Source organism: Mytilus trossulus, chromosome 1 (assembly GCF_036588685.1).
Source record: "Mytilus trossulus isolate FHL-02 chromosome 1, PNRI_Mtr1.1.1.hap1, whole genome shotgun sequence".
Classification (NCBI taxonomy): domain Eukaryota; kingdom Metazoa; phylum Mollusca; class Bivalvia; order Mytilida; family Mytilidae; genus Mytilus; species Mytilus trossulus.
This window is the reverse complement of record NC_086373.1, coordinates 45729743-45742298: the sequence shown is the minus strand read 5'-3', so window position 1 is coordinate 45742298 and position 12556 is coordinate 45729743. Positions and strand designations below refer to the sequence as shown.

Sequence of the window (12556 nt, the reverse complement as noted above, 5' to 3'; positions counted from 1 at the left end):
AAGATTTTACCCTGAGCTTTAGGAATGTCAGACAAGAATAAACACATGCATAATATAGAAACTAGAAGAGACCTTGAGATGGGGGTTAAACTATATGCATCCTGATTTCTTTTGGCTGGGTTATAAAATTCTGTATATGTCAACATAACATTCTCGCTTGGAAAATAATGTAATCTGAATTATAAAACATGTGTATGTTTCACTTTATATAGTGTAAACATCTTTAATCTGAGTGTTGCCTTTTAATAAGGGTCTCTGACAATGGAAGATATTTTAATTTCTTTATTTTGTGTATGAAGCAATCTGTATAGTTTTATGGTATTGAAATTGTATTACCAATTATTATATACTTAGTAGTAAATACAGATAAGTTGTATGTGAAATACAATCATTGGCAAGCTTGCTGTATCAGCCACCCGTGATGATATCGATATCAGCACGGTTACAAAAGCTTTATCGCACCTTTAATCTGTATGACGTCACGTCATCGATTGCAGTCACTGTTGCAAAGGTTTTCAAATCCCTAATCTGTATGACATCATGTCAAACCTATAATCTGTATCACGTGATTTCAAACCTCCTTATCTGTATGACGTCATGTCACATAAAAAACATCTTCTTGAGGTATATGTATATAATAAAGTGTATATGATATGGCTTTTTCGATATCACACACCGTGTCAACCCTCAACCAATATAATCCCTCGAGCAGAGCTCTTTGGATTATATTGGTGTCTCAGGTTGATACGGATGCGATATTGAAAAAGCCATATGATATTCTCTATTTATTGTATAAGGATTAAGAATGAGGAGGGTATGAATCTGCAAACATCAAAGTCCCAAAAAGTGAGTGAGCCAACCTTTTTCCTGTTTACATATCATTGAAAAATAAAAATAATTTGGGATTTATTTTGGTCAAACATTGTTAAATCTTAATGCACTTTTCTATATAAAACAAGTGAAACTGCGAGCTACTGCTCACTGATGATACCCCCGCCGCAAGTGGATAATATTAATAGTGTAAAAATATGCAAGTGTTCGGTAAACAGGTAGTTGTCAAGTGATGAATCTGAAAACGCATCACACGGTATAGCTGACTTATATAAATCCTGAAACCAAATTTCAGAAATCCTTGTTTTATAGTTCCTGAGAAAAATGTGATGAAAATTTTCAACTTGGCTATCATGTGTAAAATCATACAAGTGTTCGGTAAACAGGAAGTTGTCAAGTGATCAATCTGAAAACGCATCACACGGTATAGCTGACTTAAATAAACCCTGAAACCAAATTTCAGAAATCCTTGTATTGTAGTTCCTGAGAAAAATGCGATGAAAAATATTCATGGGACGGACTGACTGACAGACCGTAGGACGGACGGACAGAGGTAAAACAGTAAACCCCCCCTTTTTTAAAGCGGGGGTATAAAAAAGAAGATATATTTTGTTTTGCTCAAAAACGATATCCTTGAACTCTAATAAATATAATATCTCTACCTTCTCTCATTTTGAGTGATTGATTCCTTCTCTAATTTCTGAGCTATTTCAGCCAACACTTTACTGGCATCATTTGCAAAGTCTAAATCTCTAACTTCCTGTGGAGATACTGGTACAATGGCAAAAGCTTCTCTGTCATCTTTTATCTGTGCACAACCAACCTAAATATATTTATATCAGATATTAAGTATTTATCTCAATTTACTTGTGGAAATGCAAATAGTTATCATAAAATAATTTTAAAAAATAAGCCAAACTTTAAAGATTTTATTAGAAGCTTCAGGGTCATTCCTGAAATTTTCTAATAAGAAAGGTGTTAAATTTTTATTAAAATACCTATATCCAAATACAACTTTTAATCATTTTTTTTATTATTTTCTATTTCAAAGATGGTAATATATTGACTGCTAATAAAGAAATGTGCATGAAGAAAGCCATTATATATGACTAAAACATTGACTTACAAAACATAATTAACATGTCTAGTATTTTCTAGTATATATGTAATTTATTTTTCAAAAGAAAATTTAAATGCAGCTATTAATAGACATATTCATTAGACATAATAATGATAATGAAACTATTTTCTTATCCTATTTCAATTCTAAAAAATTTACACTCTTCTTTTGGTAAATAAATCTTCATAAAATTGAGAATGGAAAAAGGGAATAATTAAAAGAGACAACAACCCAACCAAACAGCTGAAAAAAAGCCAAAGGCCACCACTGGGTCTTCAAAACAGCAAGAAAATTCCACACTTAGAGGCATGCTTCAGCTGGTTCTAAACAAAAATGTGTACTACTTCAGTGATAATAGACATCATACTAAACTCCAAAATATATAAATGAACTAAAAGACCAGAGGCTCTTTACTTTGGACAGGTCCAAAAATGTGGCAGAGTTAAACATGTTTTGTGAGATCTCAACCCTCCCCCTATACCTCTAGCCACTGTAGAAAAAACAAACACACACCAAATACGCACAGTAAATATATATTTTCATATACATTTTCTGCTGCAAAATTCTTTTCTTTACAAATCCTTTCTACAAAACACAGTTTTTATTTGGACCACATATTAGATTTTTTTTTTTAAATATTCTGTAAATAGTAGTTAAGAAAGCTTGACAAACACCACAAGCAGAAACTTTGCACTGCCAACAGGTGATCCCTGAACCAAATTTACTGAAAGATTACAAAAATGAGTGCCATGTAAGGTGTGTAATTTGTAAAACTGAGGGTTCAAAATATGAAATTTAGTGGGACAAAGAAACATACATATCAATGTATATCAATAAAAGTAATTTTGCGTCTGTATGAATGTGTTAGTGTCCATGATAGGATATTTGATGCATCATCCAAAAACAATGAATATGCAAGGACTATGCACTGGCATTGTAAAGAGTCAGGTATTAAGACACTGAAATTGTTACTTATACTGTTCCAAAGCTTCAATACACAAAAAAACACTCTTTTTGGGGCATTTCATAGGAATTAGACTGTTTTTATGTTGAATTTAAAATGGCAACATTAAACTTGTAAACTATGCAAAACTTTTAGTCAATGCACCATGACTGATGCATATACGTATATCGTGCACATTTATACCTTGGGTCATGTTTATTGTAAGAGGGATGCGTGTTATACATGCCTACAAATATTTTCTTAGTCTTTTTTCAGGTCCAAACTCTAACAAAGAAATTTCCAGGTGAAGTGAAAAGTACTGAATATTTTTGCTAAAACCCAATCTAATTAAAAACCGATCTCTCATCGCTCCCGTTTTCTGATATGTCGCGTGGGAGATCTAACGAAACCCGCTTTGAGGTCACATGTGAGTGAACTGTAAGTTATGAATATATAATGATATGCAAATGAATTGACGACCTATTAATAAGCCAATCAAAAAAGTTTATGAATTATTTGGATTGACGATTTTTTCGTAAATAAAATGAGTTACATCCCTTTACCTCACAATAAACTTTCAAGATCGTCGAAGACTCATTTTCATTGGTCGGAAAAGACACATCTACGAGGTCACTCACATGTGACCTCAAAGCGATTTCGTTAGATCTCCCACGCGACATAACAGAAAACGGGAGCGATGAGAGAAATTTGCCATGTCTTAATAAAGACACAATAAAGCTATTGGTGTTGGTTAAATAAGCTTCTGTGTTCCTTGTTATCATAACTTACTGTGTGTGTTCATCATAAAGAGTAGAAGAAAAGTGAATGAAAATTGAATAAACCACACTCGTTTTCAAAGATAAACCGCTATTTTTCTGTCAGGTGATCACTAGTCATGTGGGTCAGTCATGTGACTTAATATTTTAAAGTGATAATTTACTCTATGAGAAGTTTATTTTTATAAATACGTTTTTACTTTGTAACTTTTATACTTTTAAACAACTGTTTAAAACCGTTCAAGAAATTATGATTGAAAACATGAAAATCCTATAATTGAAACCTGAACGAATTTAATTAGGAACAAGGTCAACCTGTCACTGATTTGTTTTGACATCAATTAGACATGTTGATTGAGGTGTGATAAACCGGATTAACAGCTTGAATCATCAAACAAAAAATGAAAATAAGTAATGTGATTCTAGCAATTTATTACAGCACTAATGACATTAATTATAATTATAAGACTGATTAGTAATTATGTTATTGTTTGAATCAGAACATTAATTTGGATATTTAATATTGATCTTGATACTCAAACAATTTATTAAATTTGATTTAATAAAAAAACAAACTTTAATGAAGATTTATCTCAATCTAATAAAATTCTTATTCATTTGTTAGAATATTTGCAATTTCATAATAATTACGTTTTCTGTACGGAATTCTCGGACATTGGTGTCCATTTAAAAAACTTCCTGTTTGCCAATTGTGGAGCTGTAACATTTGATTGATTTCCCAAAATGTCTAGGAGTATTATACGACCAATAAACTTTTTTTCTCTTGTTTCTTGGACCATAAAGAGGGTGCGCCCTATACATACCAAAAGACAGTAGTGTCATGCAAAATAATCTGAGATAAAAGCAAAGCCACTACAACTTACTGCATACCAAGTATAAGTGAGATATGTTGTGTGTTGTTTTATTAAACTGTCCATATCACAAACTTAACATATCAACCGACTGTGGAAGACCTTCATGGGTAGCAATTGTTTTTAAAAATCACCTCATCATCAACATATCAACTTTAACCAAGGAGACAACGCCATACAAATTCTAAGAAAATTAAATCTCTTATGCTTGTAAAAATACCTACCAAATATCATTGACTTATCATTCTGTGGATTTATTTATTTTCGTGGGTACCAATTTTCGTGGATTAAGAATATATATATTCATTGATATTTAATTTCGTCGTTTTGCAGAAGTCTGCATACATTCCTGTAGAAAATTTGTCATTCGTTGAATATTTAATATTGTGGTTCACCTATACCAATGAAATCCATGAAAATTGGTATCCAACGAATAATAATGAATCCACAGGAATTGGTTTCCCTTAAACTGACATGTTAACAATGCAAAAGTTTCAAAGTTAATGCACCATGACAAAGGGGACCGGGTCAAATAATCCATGGAAATAAGACTTGCAAGAACTAAAATAAATGTTTTTAAAAAAAAAAGTTTTAAGATTGAGGTCTTAAAAATTAAACCTTCTTTCTAATTGGTTTATCTTCCTCTTTGTCCACAAATATGTTGCTACTGTGAATCCATGTATTGGTACATAGGTGGTGGAGTCGAACATAAGAACTTCTGTAAAAAAATATACACATGTTAATGACTACAGTCTTCATTTACCCTACAACCAATATTTATAGATTATCGATGGTTTTTCAAATGAGTTTTTTTTTTTCATCTACAATCTCATTGAAAGGTGACAGCCCTGAAATAAGATTTAGCTGAGACACATCCTCTCAAGTTTGAAGGACAGATATTATTTTACCTATGCAGTGTCAATGACGTAGGCTTCTGATATCATGCATTCTCTTTCTCTCAACCAAAAAGAAACATGCTTAATGAACCTTAGATATTAATTCATTTATTTCACTTGACTGGGCGGAGTTTAACCAGTTCGGTCATCATAGATCAGTCCATCTATACTATAGACAGGTGTTTTGAGATAAACTCATCAAAGAAGTGTCCAGTTATGGTTATTGATCTGGTTTAAATATGTAAACACTATACGTGTATTTGCAAAATATACAATGAGACACAGCCGTTGATTTTCTTGTAAAGCAAAGATTAAAATCATTTAAGATTTGTCACATTTTGGAATTTGTGGATATGAAGCAAAACTATGAGGACATCAGTTGCACAATATGCATATGTAGTCCTTCAATAACGTTTCGAAATATTTTTTACATCGAGATGACCGTGAGGTCATTCCGATATGTTGATATCGCCTAAATTTCCATTATGCAAATTAGTTTGGGGTTTTCAACTAATCTATAGAAATTAGAGATCCACGGACATTATCTAGTGCAAAATAACATAACTTATCCCGTGTTTTAAATTCATTTTTTTCAATGGATACACCTAAAAATATTTTTATTAAATGTTTTGTCGCTAGATATATATATAAAAGTAAAAAATCATTGATAATATCTATGCACACGTACCGAAAGTTGTGTTAAAGCTTGCGGAAGAATATCTCAAAAACGTTTTGTGACACTCCCGTCAAAGACCGGTAACTCTGTTATTGTTTTTGTGGGAAAATATGAATGGCTTCTCATATCCAATCTTTTAGAAAAATTGATTTTTTACAGAAGAGTGTCCACCATGCACTTGCACTGCACTATTGTTAGAATGGTAGAATAGAATGATATACAAATGGATGATAATTACATATACATGCAACTGTTATATTAATATAATAAATAACAACAAACCAGTGTATACTCTAGGACTATTATTCTATTAGTATAATAGTCCCAGGTATACTGATTTGTATCACTACAATATAATAGTTATTACAGTGCGGTTGAATTTCCTGTCATTCATCATCCACACACAAAATTGTCTCAGAAAAAAATATGTCTCTTTACATCAACCTCAGTTTCAGGTATAGAGATGTGATCTTTTTCTGTGACATGTGCTTTTTAACCAGCCACAAGAACTTGCGGTCATCCAATGTTCAGTACTTCAGTACTTTGATTTTCTTACTTATATTCCAAATGTCTTTTTTTTTGGTGTATGTGGGGGGTGGGGTGGGGGCAGGTGAACATGGGGATAGGTGTCAAATATAATTGATCATATATAAGAAAGGAAACTAGAGGCTCTTAGGCTCTAAAGAGCCTGTGTCGCTCAACTTGGTCTATGTGAATATTAAACAAAGGACACAGATGGATTCAAGACAAAATTGTGTTTTGGTGAAGGTGATGTGTTTGTAGATCTTACTTTACTGAACATTCTTGCTGCTTACAATAATCTCTATCTATAATGAACTTGGTCCAGTAGTTACAGTTGAAAATGTTAGTAAAATTTACAAATTTTATGAAAATTGTTAAAAATTGACTATAAAGGGCAATAACTCCTTTGGGGGTCAATTGGTCATTTTGGTCATGTTGACTTATTTTTAAGTCTTACTTTGCTGTACATTATTGCTGTTTACAGTTTATCTCTATCTATAATAATATTTAAGATAATAACCAAAAACGGCAAAATTTCCTTAAAATTACCCATTCAGGGGCAGCAACCTAACAGCGGCCGGGTTGCCCGATTCATCTGAATATTTTAGGGCAGTTGGATGACCTGATAAACACTTTCTACCCACGTCAGATTTGCTCTAAATGCTTTGGTTTTTGAGATATAAGCCAAAAACTGCATTTTACCCCTATGTTCTATTTTTAGCCATGGCGGCCATCTTGGTTGGCTGGCCGGGTCACCGGACACATTTTTTAAACAAGATACCCTAATAATGATTGTGGCCAAGTTTGGTTTAATTTGGCCAAGTAGTTTCATAGGAGAAGATTTTTGTAAAAGATTACTAAGATTTATGAAAAATGGTTAAAATTTGACTATAAAGGGCAATAACTCCTTAAGGGGTCAACTGACCATTTTGGTCATATTGACTTATTTGTAAATCTTACTTTGCTGAACATTATAGCTGTTTACAGTTTATCTCTATCTTTAAAAATATTCAAGATAATAACTGAGAACAGCAAAATTTCCTTAAAATTTCCAATTTAGGGGGAGCAACCCAACACAAAGGTTTCTCCGATTCATCTGAAAAATTCAGGGCTTGATAAACAATTTTACCCATTGTCAGATTGCTCTCAATGCTTTGGTTTCAGAGATATAACCCAAAATCTACATTTTACCCTTATGTTCTATTTTTAGCCATGTCCAACTGGATGCTGTCATTTTTTTTAGTGTGACAATTATATTAAACATATTGTATCTTATATTATTGTTGATCTATAAAACATTATAAATTTCAATATTCTAACCTCGGAACATGAGAATCTTTGGTCATAGATGTTGGATCTAATTCAAAGATTGTTGCCACATCATGTCCATGTGGCACTGATACTAAACAGTATACAGGATTTGTTGGAGATCCTCGTAATTTGTCTCGCATACTATCCTTTGCTGGGTCTTTATCAATCTATAAATAATAAGAATCATTTTTATCCTATATAATGCATAATAGAAATAAAATGAGTAATTATTTTGGTAAATTCTCGAATGATGTTACATGAATAATAAAGAACAAGTGGTACTTGATAGCCTGAGTCACTAGCCTAGGTCTATGTGCATCTATAACAATTGATACTCTCAAGCATTGAAGACTAGAATTTAATTCATGACTAAAAACTCTTTTTTGTTGCTTATTATCATTTTGAAATCTTCTATAGTTTTTGCCCAAAACACAACAAAGGGTCAAAATAAGGATCTGTTGGTAAACGTTCAGGGATAGCAGCGACGAATATCAAGTAATGAGAATAGCTCACTTGGCCTTATAAGCTAAAAATGGATGTCTTTTAAAAAGACAAAAATAAGGAGTTCAATTGACAATTTGCACAATTTATTTTTTTTCAATTAAATCTTGCCTTCCTGATAATATTCATTGTTTAGTTTCAATCTATTGATTAATGTTTTAAAAGTAATAGCCAACAAGGAATGAGCTGTCAAATTGACAGCAAACTGGGTTTTCTGTATTTTGTTGGTGGAAAGTTGTCTAATTGGCAATCATACCACATTTTCTTAATTTTATAGCACGTGTATTCCATTTCCCCTAATTTACATAATGTTAAACTTCAAGAACTATAACCTGAACTGTACCTGCAACCTAATGGTTATTGTGGCAAAAGTTTTTCGAGAAATGTTTTAAACAAACAGGTAATGACTAAGGTGAAATATTAACTAATCTAATTAAGGTAGTAATAATGTTAACGACACACACAATATATTATTGTTTATCATTAATACTAGAACACACCCGTGATATCGCAGGTCCGTGACTGAATTTAAAGTATATAACTATGCGTATTATCTGATAAAGTCATGCCGATTATAAGATGCACAGTTTTCCCTCGTTTCAAAATCTTTCTGTTTGAACCTGCCCACCTGGAACTTATCAATTATTTGTAATATAAATTATTTGGAAAACAAAAGGGCCTGGAATGGAGTATTTTTTAATCAACAGCATTGTCCTATATTAGTTATAAATAAAGTTGAATTCTTTGATTTGCGGTGTTACGTCATGCCGGCTAACAAATTGAAAACTGTACCTATACGCCTCAATTTAAGTCAAGATTTTTAGTATTCGTATTGTCATCTTAGAAAGTCATACTGATTAAAATACTACAATAGGGAACAATGTGACAATGATTGAATTTAGTAGTGTCAACCCTGTGGTAATGACTCGTGTATATAGCAAAATCCTAAATACACCGTTTGGTGGTGCGCCTGTCAGATGCGGAACGGTCAGATAAGGTAATAGGTAACAGGTGAATATGCTATTGGTATCGGTATCGGATTCAACCTGGAACTTGTTAATTATTGGCAATATTAATTATGTGGACAACAAAAGGGTCTGGAGTGGTGTAATTTTTAATCAACACCATTGTCCTATATTCGCTATATATGAAGTTGAATTCTATGATTTGTTGTTTTTACCCCATGATGGCTGACAAATTGGACCTCGTTATTTTAGTATTATATATACCTCTGCAGCCAAATACTGTCCTGTTGCCAAGTGTTTAAACCTAAACAGACTCATCCACTGTCCTGCACCACCTCTACATGGATCATGATGTACAACCTGTCAATACACAAAAAAATCAACTTGTACACAAAATATCCATACACAGACATATATCTTTGCAGATAAAACTTACATACTCTGAACAAATTTATTAATTTTGTAAAAAATGTTTACTTCCGTACTCCTAACAACAAAATTAAAATATTAAAATTTACCTGCGTAGATTGTTTCATATAACACTATTCTACTATTGTATTTCTATTGTGTCATAGATCAAATAAAATTAACGGTACCAATTTTCTTGCACCGGATGCCCATTTCGACAATACATGTCTCTTCAAACTTACTCGTTAGATGTATGTTTAATTGTTCTTATTTAAATGTCCTTTTGCTCAAGTTAAGCCATTTCAATGATATTTCATATTGTGTCTTTTTATGTTGAAATTTTACACTACTGTCTCAGGTTAGGGTGAATGTTGGCACCTTTTAAAACATTTAAACTGCCGCATTCTTTGTGCATCTGTTCTAAGTCAGAAGTTTGTAGTTCAGTGGTTGTCATTTGTTGGTGTTGATCATAGGTGTTTTTTCGTTTTTTTATACAGATCAGCATGTTGATGTTCCTGTTAGAATTGTTTTACACAAGTAATTTTGGAGATCTTTATTGGTTTCTGTTCGGTGTGAGCCAAGGTTCTGTGTTGAAGGCTGTACTTTGGCCTATAATTGTTAACTTGGACAGAGAGTCATCTCATTGGAACTCATAACACATCTTCTTATTTATATTAAAACACATAACAACAGGAATATGTGTCCATAATGATATGTTATTATATATCTTCCATGTTCAGGGAACCCTGAAATCAGTGTCGAAATTGTTACTTGGTATATAAGTTTAATAGTTTTTGATAAGTATGTGTACTAAGATTGACGTTGATGCATAATCCCAATTTCATTGTTGATTGCTTTTACCAAAAACTTTATTAAGTTGGTCAAATGACCAATTACAGGAAATAATTATTAACCTACATCTCCCTTAAAAATCAATTTGCCTTACTTAAGAAGGTCAGAGGGTTAAACAACCAACTCTAAAATAATATGAACTAATGCTGATTCAGCTATTCAGTAAATATAATGAGTTAATAATGGACATAACAGGAAAAAGCTGCTGCAACCTTGAAGAGGATCATTGATACATTAGTGCGTATTGAAATTGCAGCAATAACAAAATCAAATATTTAGAAAGCATCTTATCAGAAGTAAGTAAAATGGCTCAGTCAATCTAAAAAAAACAAGAATGTGTCCATAGTACACGGATCAGTGGCGGATGCAGGAATTTTCGAAAGGGGGGGTGCTAGCCCAGGGCAAAGGGGGGGTGCAGGGGGGGTGCAAACATATGTCCCGATTCAAATGCATTGATCGGCCAAAATAAAGGGGGGGTGCGGACCCCCGGAACCCCCCCTCTGGATCCGCCACTGCGGATGCCCCACTCGCACTATCATTTTCTGTGTTTAGAGGACCGTGAAATTGGGGCAAAAACTCTTATTTGGCATTTAAATTAGAAAGATCATATCACAGGGAACATGTATTCTAAGTTTCAAGTTGATTGGACTGCATCTTCATAAACAAGAGGCTCTCAAGAGCCTGAATCGCTCACCTTAATTTTTTTGGTTAAATCTCTCATCAATGATTATTTTGGCTTTTCAATTTATTTAAATGTTCTTTGAATCGTCCTATTTTCTTCAAAAGCAAAAAAAAAAAAATGTTTTCCTGTGTTCTATTTTAGCCATAGGAGCTATGTTTCTTGACATACAGGGAAATAAAATATAAAATTTATACTAGATACCCTGAAACTCATTTAGCCTATGTTTGGCTGAAATTGATACAGCAGTTTCAAAGGAGAAGATTTTTTAAAGTAAGTCAACATGATGAACAAATTGTGAAAAAAGTCTTTAAAGGGCAATAACTCCTTAAGGGGTCAATTGACAATTTTGGTCAAATTGACTTATTTGTAGATCTTACTTTGCTTAACATTTTTGCTATAACAGTTTATCTGTATCTATAATAATATTCAAGATAATAACCAAAAACTGCAAAATTTCTTTAAAATCATCAATTCAAGGGCATTATACCTGAAAAACCAGTTACCCAATTCGGCTGAAAATTTCAGGACAGGTAGACCTTGACCTTATAAATACTGTAACTTCTGGTCTTATTTGCTCTAAATGCTGGAGTTTTTGAGATATAAGCCAAAAACTGCATTTAACCCTGTGTTCTATTTTTAGCCATGACGGCCATGTTTTTTGACGAAATAGAAAATAAAACACAAACTTTATTTTATACACCCTAGTGATCATTCAGTTGAAGTTTGGTTGAATTTGGTTGAGTAGTTTTAGAGGAGAAGATTTTTTAAAGTTAGCAAATATGATGAACAAATTGTGAAAAATTGTCATTAAAGGACAATAACCCCTTAAGGGGTCAATTGACAATTTTGGTATATTTACTTATTTGTAGATCTTACTTTGCTGATCATTTTTTGCTGTTTACAGTTTATCTTTATCTATAATAATATTCAAGATAATGACCAAAAACTGCAAAATTTCCTTAAAATTACCAATTAAGTGGCAGCAACCCAACAATGGGTTGTAGGATTCATCTGAAAATTTCAGGGCTGATAGATCTCGACCTAATGAACATTTTTACCGCTGTCAGATTTGCTCTAAATGCTTTCGTTTTTGAGATATAAGCCAAAAACTGCATTTTACCCCCATGTTCTATTTTTAGCCGTGGCGGCCATGTTTTTTTCACAAAATGGAAAAATAAAACACAATCTTTATTCTAGATAC

The 12556-nt window shown here is 32.6% G+C and overlaps 1 protein-coding gene across 5 annotated transcripts in view; it reads right to left on the bottom strand.

Moving 5' to 3' along the window:
• Positions 1-12556, bottom strand: part of LOC134725567 (inositol 1,4,5-trisphosphate receptor type 1-like) — a 248363-nt gene that overhangs the window by 157362 nt on the left and 78445 nt on the right. For all 5 annotated transcript variants that reach the window (XM_063589500.1, XM_063589516.1, XM_063589525.1 and 2 more), the window contains 4 exons: positions 9678-9773; positions 7957-8114; positions 5161-5260; positions 1494-1654 (listed from right to left, as the gene is read on the bottom strand). In XM_063589500.1, the coding sequence (XP_063445570.1) occupies positions 1494-1654; positions 5161-5260; positions 7957-8114; positions 9678-9773 (515 nt within the window). The remainder of the gene's footprint in view (positions 1-1493; positions 1655-5160; positions 5261-7956; positions 8115-9677; positions 9774-12556) is intronic.